The sequence below is a fragment of the Phyllostomus discolor genome, chromosome 2 (genome assembly GCF_004126475.2).
Source record: "Phyllostomus discolor isolate MPI-MPIP mPhyDis1 chromosome 2, mPhyDis1.pri.v3, whole genome shotgun sequence".
Taxonomy (NCBI): Eukaryota; Metazoa; Chordata; class Mammalia; order Chiroptera; family Phyllostomidae; genus Phyllostomus; species Phyllostomus discolor.
In genome coordinates, this window is record NC_040904.2 from 185,903,641 (window position 1) to 185,925,971 (window position 22,331).

At 34.7% G+C, this 22,331-nt stretch overlaps 1 protein-coding gene across 1 annotated transcript in view; it reads left to right on the forward strand.

The window, feature by feature from the left end:
• Nucleotides 1-1,875: 1,875 nt before the first annotated feature.
• Nucleotides 1,876-22,331, forward strand: part of PLCZ1 (phospholipase C zeta 1) — a 29,283-nt gene continuing 8,827 nt past the window's right edge. Inside the window, exons 1-9 of the mRNA XM_028533046.2 lie at nt 1,876-2,077; nt 5,681-5,882; nt 8,976-9,120; nt 12,824-12,973; nt 14,132-14,238; nt 14,338-14,379; nt 15,688-15,839; nt 19,073-19,189; nt 21,338-21,510. Of these exons, the coding sequence (XP_028388847.2) occupies nt 2,023-2,077; nt 5,681-5,882; nt 8,976-9,120; nt 12,824-12,973; nt 14,132-14,238; nt 14,338-14,379; nt 15,688-15,839; nt 19,073-19,189; nt 21,338-21,510 (1,143 nt within the window). The 5' untranslated portion in view covers nt 1,876-2,022. The remainder of the gene's footprint in view (nt 2,078-5,680; nt 5,883-8,975; nt 9,121-12,823; nt 12,974-14,131; nt 14,239-14,337; nt 14,380-15,687; nt 15,840-19,072; nt 19,190-21,337; nt 21,511-22,331) is intronic.

Genomic DNA, 22,331 nt, shown 5'->3' on the forward strand with positions numbered 1-22,331 from the left:
TCTCCCCACAGCCAGTCCCCACCCCATTGTCCAGGTGCCTGGGTCATTCATGCATGTTCCTTGACCGTTCTTTCCCCTGTTATCCCCCTCCCTTCGGGTTAAAATAATTCCCCTATGCCTGCTAATAAATAAGGCTTGTTGCTTTAAGCTAAACTGCCATAGATTTATTTAAATGTTGATTAAGTAGAATGCTTAAGGAAGGTGTATTGGCTAATTGAATTTTCTGGATATTTGTTGATTCAGCTGCGTAAATCTCCCACTCTTCTGCTTCAATTTTTGTTGCTAATCTTTCCTCACTTTATGGGTACACCTTTTAGCCAGAGTAAATAAAGTAAGTCATAATGAGTCTTATTTCGGTGACCCAAATCTTCCAATGTCTCAAGGCTGTTGTTATCGGCAAGCCAAGTGGGCGTGGAGAGTTTTCACTCTGTTAGATCCTAACTGTGTGGCACTTGGCAAGTCAGCACGCTCTCTGAGCATATGTCTTAATCCACAGAATGGGGATACTAATATAGTTATTTTGCAGGATTGTTCAGAATATTAAATGATATTATTTGTGAATGTACCTAGCAACAGGCTTGGAAAAAAGTAGGTACTGAGTGAATTAGTTAAAGGTACATCCCTCGTGATTGTTCCAAAAATATAGAAAATTGTATTACATTTATTGATTTCCTAAGTAGTTGATACAAATTCCGACATGAATTTATTTCCTCACAATGTGAGTTTGTATTATAAACTTTGAGTAGGGAACACACAGGGGTGGACAAAAATATGTTAAATTACCAGCTATTATTACCTAAAAGATAAATCATGAGTAAGATAATGAAATAATTATTTCACTACACCTGCTCCTTAGTTTCTACTCGCCCCCTCCCACCTGGATTGTCTTCTCTCTGTTTCCTTAGATGCCATTCTCCATCTCTTTCAATTGGTCACACATAACTGGTAATACTCAACTTCTGCTTTTACTAGTCATTTCTTACTAAGAGCCTCAAAGTATTTCTGTTGCTGTTAATAGCTGGATCCAGCCCAATTTCTTGTCTTTTATCTCATAAAGATTAACATGAAATTTCCAGAACAGCCAGGGGAATCTTTTTTTTTTAATTGGAATCCACCTTGTTTGTCATTGCTTCAAATCCCTCAGTGATTATGCAGATTTTACTTCCTTAAGATATTACCTAACTACTACAGCTTCTGCAGTTTACTGTGATTTTGAATGGCTCTGACTTCCTCTGACATTTATGGTGCAGGCTGCATATTCTTAGCATGGGATTGCATACTGTCTATCATGGCTTAAGCAGGCACTAAAATAGAGTGGAATAGAAAAAGCAAATGTGCAATCCAAAAACAGATTACAATACTTATCTTTTCCCAAACATTATTCCACTCCGACGATGACCACTAGGTTTTTTTTTTTTTAAGATTTTATTTATTTATTTTTAAAGAGAGGGGAAGGGAAGGAGAAAGAGAGGGAGAGACACATCAATGTGTGGTTGCCTCTCACATGACCCCAACTGGGAAGCTGGCCCGTAACCTAGGCATGTGCTCTGACTGGGAATTGAACTGATGACTCTTAGTTTCACAGGCTGGCACTCAATCCACTGAGCTACACCAGCCAGAGCAGCCACTAGGTTTTAAGTGATGATGATCCACTAACCTTTTTCCAACTTTGGCATCACTTCTGCAGTTTTAAATATTTTATCTGAGATAAAATCCTATGTAAAATTCATCTTCTTTCAAGGATAAGTTGCTGTATATATATTACACAAATACTCATAATTTATCCCGTTTGTGTATTTTTTATATTCACAATGTGAGCCCACTAGTGATTTTCTTTTTTAGTAGGATAACGACAGGCTGAAGCAAGGAAGAATCACCATAGAAGAATTTAGATCAATTTATCGAGTTATTGCACACAGAGAAGAAATTACTGAGATTTTCAACACGTATTCTGAAGACCGGAAATTTCTTTATGAAAAAAATCTGGTTGCCTTTTTGACACAAGAACAGTATGTGTTTAACATGAATAGAAGTATTGTCTTTGAGATCATTGAAAAATACGAGCCTATTGTAGAAGGTATGCTTGCATTTCAAAGTTTTGCCAAATATTTACATTCAAAGTATTTTTTAAAAATGTACTACTAGTTATCAAATTCAAAGTTTTGGATGGATCAGATTTCTTCTGGATATAGCAAATATTGGTAGTTTTATTTTTGTATTTTATGGAATGTATATATGCCTTTTAGAAAGCTAGATTGTATAACCATAGCATCCTTTGCTATTTCATTGCACAGCTCCTTTCTTTCAGCTGCTTTTGTGTGTCTGTCAAGTGTTCAGTGATAAGCTGAGGGGTCAAAAGCAAGATGAGGTTGGTGTTACATGTACTGTATAGAAGAAAGTGGCTAAATATTCACTAATAAGGCAAAAGCCCAGTTATAGGCAGTCTTCCATTTTTTTAATGTATTATATTATTAAAATATATATGAATATTAAAATGAGCTAAGTAAAAACAACTCTCAGAAGGAGATAAAATATTATAAAAGTATTAATTTCTCCATGCTCTCTCTATATAATAGGTTATGATATTTTATGCATATTTTCAAAATTTTGCTTTTTCTTCATTTTTAAATAGTCATCTGGTTTAAATTAAATGACCACTTAGGCTAGTGATTTCAACTGGTGTGCTGCAAGAATTTTTAAATTATGCAATACCCGACTACTTAGTCAGGGGCACTGACCTCTTTTCCCTTAGACTGTCAGAAAAAAAATTAACACAGCCAACACAGCAATAGCTGTCTCGTGTGAATGAATCCAAATTATATCCATTTATTTCTGTCAGATTGGCACAAATATATTTTTGGTATGCTGCAGAACTTTAATAATCAGTTTATGTGTGCCATGAGATTAAAAAAGGTTGAAAATCATTGATTTAGGCTAATGACATGTCATATAGTTTTTTATCTTTGTCCTATCTTTCAATGTATCAAAAACCTTCAAAATTTTTAATCTGTGCTCATCTCTAAATGAAATAATGAACCCATAATATAATAAAATATTTACACAATTGCCTAAACAGCAATTAAGTTCAGCATGGTGGTTAATCCTACAGAAAGTAATTGGTAATGTAAATTAAATATTTAAATATTTATTTAAAAGAGAGGCATAACAGTACAAATTCTGCCTTTGAAAGTTGGTTTGTGGCTACCAATGTTTAACATATGATAATAAGAGCTTTAATAACACCAAACATTCCTTCATTGAGTCACACATTCATTATTTATTCAAACATTTATTTGTAGCAACCAAGTATGTTTTTAGGGACTGGAAAAATAATGGGAAAAAAAGCAAATTAGATCTTATGTTCTTCATGAAGTTTGGAAGAATTTTGATAATAAAGAATTAGACATATAAAAGGATGATTTCAGAGAATGCTATGTACTGAGAAAAAATTAAACAGAGAAAGTCAGAGAGAGTAAACAACCCAGGAGGTCCAGTTTAGGCTGGGTGTTTAGGAGCGTCCTCTCTGAGGCTGTGACGGAATGTAAAGCAACTGCACCAATAATCACCATCGCTAAGTGCACCTGATGAATTCAGTTGACTTTTAGTTTTTTTTAGTAGCAAAGACTTTTTCTAAGGAAGTAGTGAATTGATTTATGTTCTGGCTCAAACTCTTTATGTCATTGATTACTGGAAACAACCAATTTACCGATAAGCATATTCAATAGTACTGATTTAATGAATATTTTAAGAAAAACTTAGGCTCTGTTACATACAGGTGGTAAAAGGTACAGTGGGATAATGGGATTTTAAAAGGGAGGTATGGAAATCCAAGTTCTGCCTTTGAAAGTTGGTGGCAGTGACATCTTGGAATTGTGTTTTCATTTTAACCATCATATTACATTGTTCTGTTCATCCATTTCATCTTTTGAACCTCGCTGCCTCACACACTTTCATACACAGCCAACTCTTTACATTTCCTTTAGATGCTTATTGATCACTTTAGAGACTTATTAAGGCCAATTTTAATGATGGTTTTATAGTCCCAAATGCTGCCAAGCTCCTTAATCTCATCCCGTATTAGTATGCAACATGTACCAAATAAGGTTTTTAAAAACCTGTGAGATTAATTCTTATCTCAACCCAGTAGTTTTTAAGGGCACAAAGTGAGTCTGTTTTCCCTTCCATTACCAAAGAAATCTACTTAATTATTTAATAGGTAAAAAAGGGCTCTCAGCCAATCACTGCTAGTTGCACTGAGAAAAGGAATCGATTTATGCAGATTGTGACGATCACAATATATGATGCATTTGCCCCACACATTCCCATCCATTTGCGTCGCTTTGAAATACAAATTTGGATGCTTATAAATATTCTATGTATTTTCTTCTAGCTTCCATTTTTAAAAACCAAATTGTAATAGCATTTTTGAATCTGGCTTTTTGCTTTTATGATAGCCTAAACATTTATGATGTCTCTGTATATTTTTTCTGGTACATTATTTTTAAAGGCTGCTTAGTATTGTACCATACTTTGAGCTTTAATTTGTTTCTTCCTCATATTAAGGTTTTATAAATAATACTGGTGTGAGCATACATTTGTTTGAGTTTCTATATGTAGAGTATAAATTCCTGGAAATAAAATTCTTTGCTAAAGACCATACTCTCTAGTTTAAAGTAAATATACCAGCTTTTATTTTGAGATGAACTGAATTATCAACAATAAAAAAAATAGCAATTAACTTAGAGCTAATATATGGGATAAGTACTATTATTTCTATAATTGCAAAAATACGGAGAAGTTAACTAACATACTCATTCTATAACAAGTAAATGGGATTAACCCAAGCTGTCTGATTCCAGAGCCAATGCTCTGCTTAAATAGGTAATTTTGGTATAGATGATACTGTGTATAAAGGCTTAGAGACAATTTACTAAAGATGATAATGTGTAAATGACCCAGCAATTCCATCTGTAGGCATGCACCCAACAGAAACGTGTACACCTTTGTGCAAAAAGACAGGCATTGATTGTTTATAGCTAAACTATTTGCAATAGCCCCATCCTGAAAGTTATCTAAATGATCATCAAAAATAGAATTGATAAATAAAATGTGGTGTACTCAATCAATAGAATACCATACAGAATGGGAACACAACGTCTAATTAAATGCAACTGCAAGAATAAATCTTAGAAACAACGTTGAGCAAACTACAAACTGTATGAGATCTTTCCTGTGTGGCACAAATACAAGAGAAAACTAATGTATGCTGTTAGAAGCCAGACTGTTGACTACCTTGGGTGGGTGAGGGGAGAGATGAAAAATTAGCAGGAGGGAGGCTTTTAGGGTGCTGGAGTGTTCTGGTCTGTGACCTGGGTGCTGGTGACCTAGCCTTTTAGCTTGTGGAAATTCACTGATCAATGACATTTGTACTTTTCTTGTATATATTTTCAAAGCATTAAAAAAATCGGAGATGATAAATTCTCTACTTGAATGTTGATGCAGAAGAATTAAGGGTATTGATTAGAAAAATGTGTTTTCAAAGAAAAATTAAAAATAGTGTTCATATTAATTTTAAAAGAATATTTTAGAACTATGTTGTACTACTGAATAAGTTTTAAAGTGAGATGTAAATTTTATACTGCTAATGATATTACTATATCCTTTTACTTATTTTTTATAGTTAAGCAAGCACGCCAGATGTCACTTGAAGGTTTTACAAGATACCTGTGTTCATCTGACTGCCTAGTATTTAATAATGAATTTAGAAAAGTTTATCAAGACATGCATCATCCATTAAAAGATTATTTTATTTCAAGTTCACATAATACATACCTGCTATCTGACCAATTAGTGGGACCAAGTGACGTTTGGGGATATGTAAGGTATTTATTTTAATTTTTAAATTTATTACATTTAAAAACACTTAGAAGTTCTTGCTGCTATCTAACTCCATTGGTAGTAATTCACAGTAACAACAGGCTATGCATGTTAAACAAACATGTAGGGAAGAACAATTTCTTTTTTATTGAATTTATTGGGGTGACATTGGTTAATAAAATTATATAAGTTTCAGTTGTACAATTCTCTAATATGTCATCTGTATATTGTGTGCTCACCACCCCAAGTCAAGTCTCAGGGAAGAACAATTTTGATTTGTGCATATTTTGGTGATCCAACCATTGGGTGACTATGTAATTTATTCTATGTATTAGTATCATACACTTTCCTTCTAATTCTGCCTGATGACTTTCTTTCCCCAGTTACTAGCCTTCTGAAGTTCCCTGAATAATGTTAATACTTCTTATAGTAAACATATGAAGAAGACAACTTATTTAGCTAATCAAAACATTCCAGATTTTAAAAAAATATACATGTTTAAAACAAATTCTCAGACATCAGGACACAATACTATGAATAAAGCAAACAATAGAGTATATTGTATAATTTGGCATTTATAGATAGTAATATACAGAGAATTATGTATCAAATTATTTACATCGATTAAAATCAATATATGCTGCACTTCCAATTTTGTATTCTACAATGTACTATACTGTTAATACCAGATTTCATGTTAGCCAGTCAGTTGAGGGTGCAGTTGTTGGCAAGATTTTTACAGGTGCCACCGTCATCTGTTCATGGAAATAGACATAATAAATAAGTAAACAAATTGATATTTTTAGGGACTAATGAGTCATACAGAGAATATAACCTAGGGTAACATGAGGCAAAGTAACTCTGGGGTGAAATGTGTTACTTTAGTTAACGGTTCTAGAGTAGCAGCAAGAATTATTATGTTGGTTGTCCTTCATGAAAAGTTTTTTCTGGCCCTGGCTGGTGTAGCTCAGTGGACTGAGCGTGGGCTGCGAACCAAAGTGTCAGAGGTTCGATTCCCAGCCAGGGTACATGCCTGGGTTGCAGGCCATAACCCCCAGCAACCACACATTGATGTTTCTCTCTCTCTCTATCTCCTTCCCTCCCCTCTCTAAGAGTAAATAAATAAAATCTTAAAAGAAAAAGTTTTCTTCCACACCTGAGGTTTTGGTAGGTTTTTTGTCTTTTGTTTTCTCAGCAGAGAGTTCAAGATTATTTTCTGTTAGCACCACAGAGAACTTATATTTTGTATTTGATAAAAAAGCCAAGGCAATACACTTTGACAGTCTACTAAGAGGAGAGTAAAGCAGACATTCTTTCATGGCAATTAACAAACTTTACAAGTAGATATTGATTATTCTACAACTTAAACTCTAAGTCCAAAAAGAAATATACAACCTAAGCAATATATTCAGTATGATTTCTACACATAAAGCCCAATCTGGGACTAACATTAGGCAGCCACCTTATTCACTCATAAAAATATCAATGGGTCAAACAAGACTTAGAAGGAGGTTCTAGGTGCAATCTTCCAACTCAGGGACGAATGTGCTAAAAAGCTCTAAAATTGTACATCATATTGCATGTTTCTACGTGCCTGAATAAAGCAATGTGCATTTTAAAAAGCAAGACAAAATGGTCTTAAAAAGCAAACTCCAAAAACATCCAAAAAGCATTTATTAACCATTTAGCTTTATATTGTTTCAGTGAAGCCTCCAACGTAGATGAAATTTATTAATCCCCTTCCATTTTAATGCCCTACCCCCTCAGTTCCTTTCCATCTTTTGTCCAAGGGAACATAAATTAATTTTCCCCCTGAATTCAACGCCTTGACTTCAGTGTCATAATTGCTTTATCTTTTCTCAGTTACACTCCTACCTAAATACTGCTTGAGTTGTCTCCCTAAAAAGTTGACTAAAATGATCCCCAAAGAAGTACTGGATCTGAAAGTATATTTTCGCATGTGGTTTATATGACACTCGGTATTTCTACTGCAAAGAATTACTTATTCTACATCAAATACTTGGTGGTAGGACTGCACTCTCCTGTCCAGGCTTTTATGGCTCCAGGCAAGGTTTCTAAAATGCTTCACATTTTATATGAACTAATTCTTTGTTGTGGAGGTTTAGTCCTGAGACTGGTCGACTGTTTGCCAGCATTCCTGGCCTCCACCACCAGAGGCCAGTTGCAAATGTCTCTTCCACCTACAGTTACGGTAACCAAAAATGTCTCCATTCGTTGCCCAGTGTTTCCTAGGAGGCGAAATTGTCCTGACTGAGAACCACTGACCTAGAGATGGTGGGATAAATTAATACTCTTTTTGGAAAGTAAGTGCAAACTTGGTGTTCTATGGGAAAAAATAGCTCCATGTATGTCAGGGGCCTTTCGTGATCTTCTGGAGGCATGAGTATCAGTTCCAAGATCTCCAAGATCCTAACATTCAAGTCGGCCTTGACCTCTTTTCTTTCTTTCTTCCTTTCTTCCTTCCTTCCTTCCTTTCAAGGGAGGGAGAAACATCAATGTGTGGTTGCTGGGGGTCATGGCCTGCAACCCAGGCATGTGCCCTGGCTGGGAATCGAACCTGGGACACTTTGGTTCCCAGCCCGCGCTCAATCCACTAAGCTACGCCAGCCAGGGCTCATATCGGCCTCTTTTCATTCATTTATCCATCTCCCAAGATTGTGTTTAGCAGGTCACTCCTGTCTGCCTTCCACTTTCTTCTTGCATCCCGATATGCCTCATTTTTGTCCCCTAATATAAACATGGGTAAGTATGTATTGATAGTGAACTGGATATCAAATGTTTTTTGTGATACTTCGAGAACTTGAAGCACAAGGAGTCCGCAGACAGGACAGGATCTGTAGTCCAAGCCCCGCCCATGGCGCCTGCCTGGAGCTGCTGGGGCTGTGGTTGCACGTGGTAGTTCCACGTCAGCCATGCTCACAGGGAAGGAGTAGAAAAGGGTGACCAGTTCGACACACAGCTTGCCATTATCATGGATTCATGTATAAATTTATTGCAAAATTACAAATAGTCTTTAGAATAGTTTGACAGTTTTACTGATCCAAGAATGACAACTTATTTTGTTTAAATTTTGCTAGTGCCCTGGTGAAAGGATGCCGCTGTCTGGAAATTGATTGCTGGGACGGGTCACAGAATGAACCTGTGGTATACCATGGTTATACGCTCACCAGCAAGCTCCTGTTCAAAACTGTTATCCAAGCCATACACAAATATGCATTCATAGTATGTGCATATTTTTATTAAATTATAGTTATTTAAACATAGGTCAAGTGTTTAAAAACCATGATCTTTGCCCTTATTTTAGATTAGTGATATTTTAAATTGTGGGTCATGATCCATTAGTAGGCGGTGAAATTTATGTAGTATATAGTTAATGATACATTTATAAAAGTTAATCTCAGGTAATACGTACATGTTTCATGGAACTTTTTGTTTAATTGTAAAATATACATAACGTGTGTTTATTGCATCATAATATGTGTTCATTAATGTGAATATGGTAACAATGCAAAAAATTATTTTAAATAACAGTAGGTTTATATAATAGTAAATATTTTACCACCATTCAACTATTTTAATTTTAAAAAACAAAAATTAAATGTGTCAAAAATGTATTATCTCAATTGTTGACATTGTTTAATGATTATGGGGCAGCTATTTATATAGCAAAAATGTTTAGAAGTTTATTTTGGATTTTAAAATTACTACTCAATTATTGAAGTGACAGATTTAGAGATTTAGTCTTTCTGAGCTTCTAAAGACAGCTTACAAATCCTACTCTATAAATTGAGCAGGTTTTAACAGTCACTCAATTTTGAGCAATACTTGGTCCCATTCACACACTTGACTCAGTAAGCACCTTCAGATATTTTAAATTGCTTTAGTTAAGTTAGTATATTTGATTCCTTTCTTAAGTGCTTCATTGTAGAGAAATTGAAGAGATTTAACAAAATCTTACTGAATACTTAATGTGTATTTAATAAACTAATGCATATTTATAAATCAAACTTATGAATTTGATAAACTCAGAGTTCTCTTTAACAGGTCAGCATGTTATCTGTAAATACAAATGTAACTGGAAATCACAAATTTAAATCAAATTTATTAGAAATAGAGTATAAAGTACTAAATGTTCACAAAATATAAAATTTCTATCTTAACTTAAAACATTGATGTATGTCACTGATTCTCTTGAACATATAATTTCTAATGATTCTAAATGTATATCTTTACCCAAATTCCCCCTTTGACCTCTACACCAATACAGAAAACGACAGACATTCTACTTGCATATTTAATTGGTGTATGTAACGTGTCCAGAATCAAGCTCCAGATGTTCCTCTTTCTGCCAGTGCTACTCTTTCTGTGCTCTTCCTATTTTCACTGGAACTTCTATGTGTTCAAGCCTAAAATAAGTCATGGTTGTCAACTTCAATCCTCTGCCCCTTGTCTTCAACCTCTTAATAAGTTCTTTAGCAAATCCTCTCGGCTCTGCTTTCAAAATATATACTGACTTTAATCTCTTCTCATTCTCACTGTCACTGTCCTGGTCAGCCACCATCACCTCTCACATGGATTATTGCAATGGCTTCTTATCCAATGGTTCTGCCTCTCTTTTTCTTCCCCACAGTTTCATCTCAATGTATCACCCAGAGTGACTTTTTGGTAAGTCTGGTCATGTCATTCCCCTTCCCAAAACTTTCAGTCCCACTCATAACAAAGCTAAAATCTGAACTGTGACTCCCCAAACACTACATTCCCTGTTTTCTCTCACCTCTCTGAGCTTTTCTCCTTTCTCCTTTGTGTGCTTGTCTGTTCTGGCCTCCTTACTCTTTTATAGACACATTTCGAAGCCTTTGCACTTGCAGTATTAACCCTTAATATGAAATACTTTTTCCAAATATTTGTATAGCAAACTCTCTCACTTCATCCAGGGTGGGCAACCAAGGAAATAAAGGAAATAGAGACAATTTTAAAATTCAAAGGGCTTGCAAGGATGGACACCTCTGCAGCTTCTAAGATCCCAAAGAAAAAGAGACAGAATGAAAAAAAGACCTTGAGCAACTCTCAATGGGCATTCTCAATTAAACAGCATAGCAGTTTTGCAGCAAACATTAGATTGAAGGTTGAACTTTCTACCATTAATTTGGGAAAGATAGAGCAATGAAAGAAAATCGACTTGGTAACTATAATTGGGAAAGACCTTTGGGTATAGGGATTGGCACATGTAACATACTAGAAGCAAACATATAAAAAAACTAAGTTTTTAAGGTGATTATATTTCTAAAAGCAAAACAAAACACAAGTCTGACACATAGGTGAGCCTTGAAGCAATTCTGGGTCAGGAAGTGAGCTGCAAGGAGAGCAAACTCCTCAACACTTACTTTAGATGTGGTCAAGGATGGTAAAAGACAAGAACACCTTTCCAGAAGTTTGAGCAAAAGAATACCGCAGAAGTCAAAAAAAATGACCTCTCCCCAGTGAGTGAAGTCAGGGCTTGATTACGAAATTCATCATGTAGGCCCTCACTTTGCCTAGTCTCAGAATCACTTTTTATTTTGTAGAAAAAATTTGACATGTTCTCTTCTTATTAACCAAATCTATGCATATGTATGTGTATGTGGGCATATATAAGAAGGCATATTGTAGAAGGCTGAATATGGGCCCTTGAAGAAATGTGGTTCTCATTCCTGGAACTTGTAAATGTTGCTCCAGTTGGAAAAGGTCTTTGCTGATATGATGACATTACAAATTTGAGATAAGGAGATTTTTTAAAATCCCAGGTTGTCTGTGTGGGCCCTAAATGCCATCACATATATCCTTGTAAGAGGGAGATAGAGGAAGATTCCATGCACACAGAGGAGGAGGCAATGTGAATGAGGGGCAGAAATTGGAGCCATATGGCCATAAGCCAGGGAATGTTGGCAACCACCAGAAGCTGAAAGAGACAATGAACAGATCTGCCCTAGAGCCTGCTGAAGTAATTTTTAGCCAGTGAAACTGATTCTAAATTTTTAGGCTCTAAAATAGTGAGAGAATAAATTTCTATTGCTCCAAGCAACCAAGTTTACAGTAATTTGTTACAGAAGCCATGAGAAACTAAAATACTCATACATTAAAAAAATGTATAATATAATACCCCCTATTCAAATGTCTAGGATGATGCAGCAGACTTCTATAATTCCCTGGCTTGTTTATAAGCTGGTAAATTTGTGTCCTGGTGATTATATAAGGAAACAGAATAATTGAATAAGATCCCAAAATGAGTGTTGTTCTGTATTTTGTAGTGAATATCAAATTTACAGTGGTAAGAAGGGGCAGAAAATACTTTGTAGAGTCATCCCTACTTAATATATCCTTTATATTATTAAAAACTGAATACATCTTTATTTTTGGTTTTGATTTTAGAATTTAAAGCTGAAAAAGTGGAAAATTAACACTTTCCCTATCAGTGTTGAAGTGTTTTCCTCACATTTAAAAACACCTAAATAAACACATATATATGTACTTTGAAAAATAAAAATGTAGAATCACTCTCCGGCAACTTGCTTTTCTTCATAAGACTCTACTATAGACCAATTTCAATAGTAGTATATATAGGAGACCTTGTTCTTAACAGATGTACACATTCCTTAGTTTAAGTGGGTATGCCATAATTTATTTAGATAAATAAAGTCCCCACTGTTGGATGTTTTAGCTGTTTTTTTTTGTTCTTCTAGTGCAAATAGTCATAATTTTCCTTTTTGTATGGATTTGATGTTTCCTGTTTTGTCAAATTCAAAAGTATTTTCAGTTTAAAGAACGTTTAATTATTTTGCAAAGGTGCATTAAGAGTAAGTACTAAAATAGATTAAGTGCTTCTATTAATTATATTAAGTTATTGAGGAGTTCTGACAAATAACTATAGTAATGGTTAATTTTTTAGACATCTGACTACCCAGTGGTGCTCTCTTTAGAAAATCACTGCTCCCCTTCCCAACAAGAGGTGATGGCAGACAATTTGCAGTCTATTTTGGGAGATACCTTGCTTTCTGATGTGCTTGACGATTATGCACATGAACTACCTTCACCAGAGGTAACATTTTTTTCTGAGAAGCTCCAGTTATGAACAAAAGAAAATATATGTCACTATTATAGTGGCTCATGATGCTGGGCTAGAGATCAATGAAAATGCTTAGATTCAATCATTTAAAGAGGTATTTTTGCAATGTATTGCTTAGAAAATGTTTCTATGAACATTTAGGTGAATATACTTTGAAAAAGGGAATATATAGAGATATATGTAAAATCCCACATTTTTTATTGTGTGTCATCCCCATGAGTACAAAATTTCAGGTCAATTAATATCAGGTTGCAGGAATTTGGTATGTTTTATAGGCAATGGGGTAAGAAAGAGGTGAAGATCTATAAGTAGGGTCCAGGCCCAATACCTCAGCACCCGGGTGGCAGGCTTCCCCCTATATTTAATCTGCTCTTTTCCATTTAACTGTCTCTATGGGCCACTTTTCAACTTCAGCTGAGAATACTCAAGTATTTGGTTTTAAAAAAATCACCCCACCCTACCCTCAGGATTTCAGTTTGCTCTCTAGCTATCTCTTTATTTTGTTATTTCTTGTCTCAACCCAAATTTCCATTTCCTCATCTCATAACTTACCTAATCAGGCTTCCTCTTCCACCTGCATCACAGTAAATATCTCATGTGGTCACCAAAGACTTTCCTAATGATAAATTCTAATGGACCTCCTTCAGTCTTCATCTGACTTGTTCCCTTGACATCATTCATGCTGTGAATGCCTCCTTCTTTTCCTTAAACACTTTCTTCTGTAATACCACATTCTTGAGGATTTCCTCATTTCTGTCTGGCCCTTGTTTTTTAGTTTTCTTTCTTTATTCCAATTTTTATCAGGTGATAAATGAGCTTTTTTTTGCATGACAGTGTTGTCTAACAACAAATAGTATAGTTTTGACATGTTATCACATTGATACAGAACAGTAAGTATTATGACATTTGAATATCCCTTTTTACAGTTTCCCTTATTTAAATGAGTAAAAAATTTCATGAGGAAAGCGTCTATTAGAGTATTTATAGAGGTATGGAAAATGGTGAAGCTCTTATGTATCTTATTAGTGCAAGTTAATTGAAAATATGATGAAAGACTTTTCAATGCCTGTTACAAATGCAAATTTACCTGTAAATGTGTAATAGTATCTGTCTTTTAAATTGTTCCTGTAGGCATTAAAATTCAGAATATTAGTTAGAAACAAGAAAATAGGAACCTTGATGGAGACCCATGCAAGGAAAGGTTCTGATAAGCATGGTCAGGTGGAGGAATATGACGAGTATGAAGAGATAGATCAAGAAGAGGAAGAGGGCAAAGACAAATCATCAGAGCCACCAGATACTTTACAAGTCAGTTCAGAAAAGGAAACACAGTCAAGTAATGTAGTTAAATTGCCACTTTTCAGGAGAAATAAGGTGAGATTATTATTTGAGAAAATCTTACAAATCATTGAAAATCTATCTTGTTTTCTTATTGGTAGAGAATTAAAAATGTTTTTGGAGGAAAAAAAATCTCCTTGTTATAGAAACTACAGTCTGCCATTTAAATTATTTTGGAAAAAATGAGCAGTGAAAAAAATTTTTTAAAAGTAATCTCTTTTCCTGTTTGTTTTTATATTTTTCTTATATGGTGATAAATATTATGTATTCTTATGTGCTAGGCATTGTTCAGTGTATGAAAGATACAAACAACATCTTTGCTCTCAAAGAGATTATATTGTCAGAGACAAGAAAATCATTATTTTTTAAAATTTAATCTTCATTGTGTTTTTTCCATTTCCATTTAGCCCCCTTATACTCCCCTTCTCCCAGCAATCACTGAAAATAATTGTTTATAAAATACAGTATTATAGGTATACAAAATAATATAACATAAGAAGGTATATCAGGTTGCAATTGTCACAAAACTAATTGGTTTAAGTAAAATTAATTAATTTTTGGCCCAATTAACTAATTGACTTCCATAAATGAAAAGATTAAGAACAAGGATTCAACTTTCAGGTATAGGGTCTGAAGCAAAATCCACAGAACTTTATTTTTTTCCTGAACTTTAGCCTCACTTTCTCTATATTGGTGCAAGACTTTGCAAAGCTGTATATGCTTTCAGTTTCAAATCCAGTGGAAAACCTTTCTGTCTCTCAGTTGACCAAGCAAATTTTTCTTGCACATTGGCTATGACTCAGTTACATACAAATTGCTATTGAAATAAGAAGGCAAAGCTTTGATTAGTCAGGTCCAGGACATATTATACATGCACATAGACTGAGCATGAGCCAGAAATGTTCTCCCTAAACAACACTTGGGAAAGGGCTAGCAGAAGTGTAGAGAATATAGATGCAGGGCTGCAAAAGAGCCAATGTACAACATACAATATAAGTTACTCCAAAATGTTAGATCATCCTGGAAATATGACTTATTTGTGACAAAAATTCCTAAATTTATAAAATTTATTAGACTAAGCTGGGGTCTTTGGAAAAAAGGAAATAAAAATAATTGCCATCCTCAATACTTGTTACATTAATTGGGATTTTAGGTTTGGGCTGTTTCATATTAACATTAAATGTTACAGAAAATAATCACATTGATCTAATCCAAATAACTTTTGAGGAGGTAATATTATAAAAAGGCCAAAATTATTGATTTGAAAGCATTTTTTCTTTGTTGGAAGAGAAACTTTTCAAATTATTAGTGCAAAAATGTGAAATTACCGCATTTTATTCTTGTACCATGAAGGTAAAAATGGCTATGGCCCTATCTGATCTTGTCATTTATACTAAAACTGAAAAATTCAAAAACTTTTACCATTCAAGAGAGCATCAACAATTTAATGAAAGCAATTCTATTGGAGAGTCAACAGCTCGAAAACTTTCCAAGTTGAAAGGTAAATTCTTATGATTCAAACAGTTGAAGTGTTTAAATATATTCACTGCTAAGGTGTCAAGATGGGTCAATGATATTTATAAAAAGTACATTCTCATAAAATTTCAACATATTTAACATAATTTTTAAAAAGGTTATGTGCCTATGGTTACATTAAGTTTTATTTCACAGAACTCAACCAATAATCAACCTCTTTAAATCATGAAATTTTGACCAAGAATGTCTAGTATGGACCGTTTGGTGGGCAGAGCTGTGGTGTGTAATTTATATGGCAGAGCAGAGAGTGACAAGACTGCACAGAGAGGCAGAGCTAAGTTCCAAGTAACTTGAACTTTGTCCCAGAACCAAGGATGAATGAAGAGTGAAGTCTCAGCAGTTACATGGTCTCTGGTGTGTTTCTGAAAGATGCCTCCGACAGCAGCGTAAGAATGAGACTGCTTGCAGGGAAGAGAGAAGGTTTTAGGCAGTGAGAGTGGAGCCAGGGGGCGCTCTGTGGACTCAGCAAGCATCTATGAGGTAGAGTTAAGGTGGAGGCTGTATGTCTGAGGTGAGGAAGAGAGAAGAAATCGCACCTGGCCAGGCCAGACCACCAGATGGCTGGCTGTGCAGAGTGTGCACTGCCATAACACACCTGTAGAGGGACATTTGTCTCTGCATCTTCCTTTACCTGTCTTCAGATTCTAAATCTCAGGTGAGTTAGTCTTTTTGATAGGGCTCAAGATGCAACAAAACCTGAGAAAGATCATGGGAAGCAGACCCTACCATCTTCTTGGACTTGTATGGTGGGGAATATCCTCAACTTAAAAAGGGATGGGTCATTAACTCAGTAGTCAGGTGACTCTCCAAGTCCCTCTGAGAAATTGCAATCGGACATATTGTGTAAAAAGACCATGGCATGAAAATCAGCAGCTGCAATGGACTTGATAAAAGCTGTTGTTGGCTTTTGGAAGTGCAGATGCTGATAGGATATACTTGTCAGTTAAACTCATTTAGCTGGCCACTAGTACCCAGGGGTTTGGAGATATACTTTTGCTTATCTCCCTAAACTGTCTATTAGTGAGACCCTGGATATTTCAGGGCTCTTTTTGCTTTTATTTTTAAACTGCAGTTTGTGAACACAGATAAATTCAGTAAGAAAAGACCACAGTTAAAATAATAGAATGTAATATAATAGAATAAAATGCAGTATATTGTGTGCAGTAAGAATAAGTATTGTTTTCTTTATAATCTATGTTGTGTGTGTTTGGGTTGTGATATAAAATGTATATTTTTTTTACTGTGAAGTCTTGGCAGCAGAGTTGGAATTTGAATGACCTACCTTACTAGTCTCCATCTTTTAAACTATTGAATGATTCCTGCTGTTGTTCATGGGGATGGGACCTTTGGGTGCAGCAAAAATAGTAATAATTCCCTTACTTTCATTATAATAAGCATGTTCTCAAACTCTGAAAAGGGGCTGAGTAATTCTGAATAGAGTTATAAACTATAAGAGTAGCACCTCTTTGGAAAGAATATAGAATAATTTTCTTGAACCCAAAGTCAATAGTAGATAATTAATGATGTGGGCAAATTTGTACTGCAAGGATGTTCATTACTAAAAAACATTAGGTTTACAATATGGAAAAATGAGAAACAACTTTTCATACATATAAATATTTTTAGTCATTAAAATAATATAGTCGGTGAATATTGTTGAAGTGAAATTATTTTCACCTTATTTTAGAAAGAAAAAAAATGGACATTCATGAAAGGGGATACACAATATGATTCAATTAAAATAAGTTTTGTACATATGACAAAAGAATGGAAAGATTTATAGAAAGAGATGATCAGTGGTTATTAATTGAGTGAAGAGATTATATGTGGTTTTATTTATTTTTTAAATTCAATTTTTCATTATATAAAAACATAAATTACATTTGTAATAACACAGCCTGTTTTAATTTCTAAAGGTTGACCTCAGAAGTAACAAAACCATATTATGTTAAGTTTCTTTAGTGGTTATTCATATTTACCACCTTGTAGATGGGAAAAATTAAGACCCAGAAGAGTATATGTTTACCTGAAGATGAGCATCCCATTTAGAGCCGAATGGGGGAGTACGAGACTAGGATACACATGGTGCATTTATATATGAGTAGCTTCAAAATACACTTTGTCTCAGGAGTGCATAACTTCTAAAAACGAGAGCTGATTAGGTTAACTGTAATTAACATTCACTTCAGTAACTAGTTTTTTACCTGATAATGCCTCCTAAAGTATAGCATTCAGGGTGAGGGGGGGCAATGATTCTGCTCTAGCTTGACTAGCAAGTATAATGGGCCAAAGGCATTGACCATTTATCCCGACTCGTCACCCTGTTAGCAGGAATGGTTGAGAGAATGGGATCTGCCTAGCCGAAAGAATAGAAACCTTGGAGAAACATAAATATGTGCTTAAAACTTTGAGGGGATGTCCAATGGTAACAAGTATGCATTAGTTTTGCATCTTAGGTGGTTTAGATATAATATATAAAAATAGAAACTTATGAAGAATATATAGTTGAAACAAAGAATATGTATAGAAACGCAAATAGACTGCATAGTAGATCTTAGCTCAGTAAGAAAAACATTTGAAATAATGAGAAGTATTGGGAGGTAGCATGTTCTCTTTCAATGGAAAGATGCAAACAGAGTAAATGAATGAATGGATTTGGGGGGAAGATATTGTGGTGGTCAGCATTGGCAGCTGAACTATACAACTTTAAGGTCCATTTCAACTCTGATAATTGATTAAATATTCAACTGAGTTAATTTTATGACACTATATAGCTTTATATGACTTATATGTGATTCTGTCCTAGTGTGAAAAACAAAGAAAAGGCAAAATGTGGAGTACTACAACTCATACTTAAAAAAAATGGATGTATTTTATTTTGGAATTTCATATATCTTTATGTCAAAGTGAAATTAATTTGAATGTAAAAAAACCCAAAGTATGTTGTCTAACCATTTTTCTCAAGTGAATGATTAGTGTGCATTAAATTGTATTATAAATTATTATTACCTTCTCAATGACAGTGAATTACAATGTCAAACATAAAGGCATGGCTATGTTTTGATTTACATGAATTGCTAAGACAATACATACACAAATTGTTGAAACTATTGTAGAGTTATGTAATATATATTATAAAGTAGTTTATTGAGTTTATTTGAAAAATTTCATAATGTTTTTTAATAATTTATTTTTTAGCCAGTGATTTTATTCTTCACAACAACAAGTTTATTACCAGAATATATCCCAAAGCAACAAGAGCAGACTCTTCTAATTTTAATCCTCAACAATTTTGGAATGTAGGTTGTCAAATGGGTATGTTATATAGGATATTGAGTTTTTTGCAAAGATAAGATGAAATGAATTTTAGAAATTAATGAAAAATTCTTGAAAAGAGCTTCTTATGAAGATTTTTTTTGGACCTGGGTGTTTTTCAGTCAGGCAATAATGATGAATCATTGATTTCAAGAGCTGAAGTGATTGCTAAACATGTTGGAGAGGGTAAATCAAGGTGAAAGTTGGGGCATGGAATAAATGCATAGTTAACGTGGGAAGTGTAGGAAAGGGAAAAAGGAATCCAATATTTATGTAGGAGGAGAGTAAACATTGAGTCCTTTGCTTGGAAGACTTGCTGAGGGCCTCTTCAAATTAAGTAACCTCTACCTTTTATACTTTACACCAACTTTTGCATTCACAGTTGAAAGGTTTTAAATTACATAGCTTTGTTATTTGTCCTTATCAGAGTCTTCCTGTTCCAAATCAATCAGGTATTATAGCACTGGCACCAAGCAGTCAGAAAGTACCTAGTGTTAACCCTTTTGCTGCTGGATTGTGGCAAGGCCTGTAGGTTTGCAGACGGAGAGAGTAAGGTCAGGATGGTGGTGATGGGGTGTAGGGGGTGAATGGGGGTAGTGCATATAGTGGCTACTTACCAGCTTGTATGGATATATTTCTATATTTTAAAAACATCATTGCTCTGCCTCTTTCTCATTTTCTTACGTGGTAACAGTATTTCTTTGGACCTGAAAGTTTGTTATATAGTTGGTGTCTTCCTTTGCTGCTTTTAATGCACTAATTTTCTTTATTCTCATATTTACTGGGTGTTATCTGACATATACATTGATATTCTTTTTTTAATTCTATTTTATTCTTGTTTATTCTATTACAGTTGTCCCCAGTTTTCCCCCTTTGCTCTCCTTTGTCCTGCTCCATCCCCCTCTCCCATAGTCCATCCCCATACCATGGTTCATGTCCATGGGTCATTCATACATGTTCTTACTACTCCATTCCCCTTCTTTCCACCCTTCCCCCTACCAGTCTATTCCCTGGCAGCTGTCAGTCTATTCCCTGTTTCCATGTCTCTGGTTCTGTTTTGCACATTAGTTTATTTTGTTCATTAGAACGATTCCTTTTATAAGTGATACCATATGGTATTTGTCTTTCACCGACTGGCTTATTTCACTTAGCATAATAGTCTCCAGTTCCATCCATGCTGTTGCAAAGGATATGACTTCCTTCTTCTTTCTTTCTCTTGCATAGATTTCCATTATGTAGATGAACCACAGTTTTTTAATCTATTCTTCTACTGATGGGCACTTAGGCTGCTTCCAATACTTGGTTATTATAAATAGTGCTGTTATAAACATTGGGGTGCATAGGTTCTTTTGAATTGGTGTTTCAGGATTCTTAACTGTATTCCCAGCAGTGAAATTGATGGGTTGTAAGGCAGTTCTGTTTTTAATATTTTGAGGAGATTCTGCACTGTTTTTGATAGTGGCTGCACCAGTCTGCATTCCCAATAACAGTGCACAAGCGTTCTCTTTTCTCCACATCCTCTCCAACACTTGCTGTTTGTTGATTTACTAATGATAGCCATTCTGACAGGTGTGAGGTGATATCTCATTGTGGTTTCCATTTGCATCTTTCTGATGGCTAGTGATGTTGAGCATCTTTTCATATGTGTATGGGCCCTCTGTATGTTCTCCTTTGAGAAGTGTCTAATCAGGTCCTCTGCCCGTTTTTTGCTTGGATTGTTTGTCTTCCTGGTGTTGAGTTGTGTGAGTTCTTTATATGGCTTGGAGATTAAACCTTTGTCTGAGGTATCATTGGCAAATATTTTCTCCCATACAGTCAGTTCCCTTTTCATTTAGCCATGCAGAAGCTTTTCAATTTGATGTAGTTCAGCATTGCTATTCTTAATTTATATTGTATGCCATTTTGTTTCTTTGACACAAACTATCAAATAATTTACCAATTAAACTTTGCAACTCACTATCATATGTTAATATAGACATGGCAGGAGGAAATGCTTATAAATCATGACTTATTTGACTAATGAGATTTGTTTTAACATGTTTGAGGATATACAACCCATGATTAGGTTTCAGTATATCTATTAACTTGTTTCTTTAGCTATTCTCTATATTTCCTGCCAATGTCACAATACTTCTTCTTTTCTCACAGTGGCCTTAAATTTCCAGACCCCTGGTCTGCCTATGGACATTCAAAATGGGAAATTTTTGGATAATGGTAATTCTGGATATATTTTGAAACCACAATTCCTAAGAGATACTGAAACAGACTTTAATCCAAATAAAACACCAGAAGACAGCAATCCAGTTACACTTATGATAAGGGTAAGGTTAATAACTTTTTCTTTTTTTTTTTGGTTATTATATGTTAGGTAGTATACGTTAATACTTTGAGTTCCATTGATTTCCTTTAATGCTTTTTAAGTTTCTGTTGATCTTTTTAGGTATTATACAGGTGACTGGTGTTTTAGCATCCTTCCATAGCTAATAATGTCCTTCTGTTGACTTTTTGCATCAATGATTACCAGCCTGTGAACAGAAATATTGAGGCGAAAACTTTCTGCTCTCTGAAGTTTGTTTATATTATTCCATGGTCTTCAGGCATTTAATATTGATTGTGAGGGAGAAGCCTGTGTTCAGCTCATTCATTACCTTGTAGATATGCTCTTTTTTCCTTCCTTAACTTTAAGGAGTTTTACTAGGAAATTCTAGGAGCTATTTACTTTTCATTAATCTCAGCATTGGACTTCTGCAGTTCACAGTTTTTCCCCCTAACGTCTCTGAATATTCCTGATTACTTAGAAACTAAAAAGGCAGTATTCATAGGCTTTCCTTGAGAGTCTTCTGTCCCTGTATACTAATTCATGTCAACTTTATCACTTTCCTGTTCCCTCTGCATTTGCTTTTCCTCTGTATTTGATTTTATTCTGTATGTAGGTGATTCTAATGTAGATGTGAATTTTTCACCTGCATTATTACTTTCCCCCAATCTTTATGTACCTCCTATTGCTTGCTTTATACTTCTACCCAGCACTCTTCCCCCATCTACTGTCTTTTTATCCTATTTCTCATCTTTTGTTTTCTTATATCCCGTGTAATTTCATAGAGAGCAAACATAGTTTTCTAAAATGTGTTGTTTCCATAAA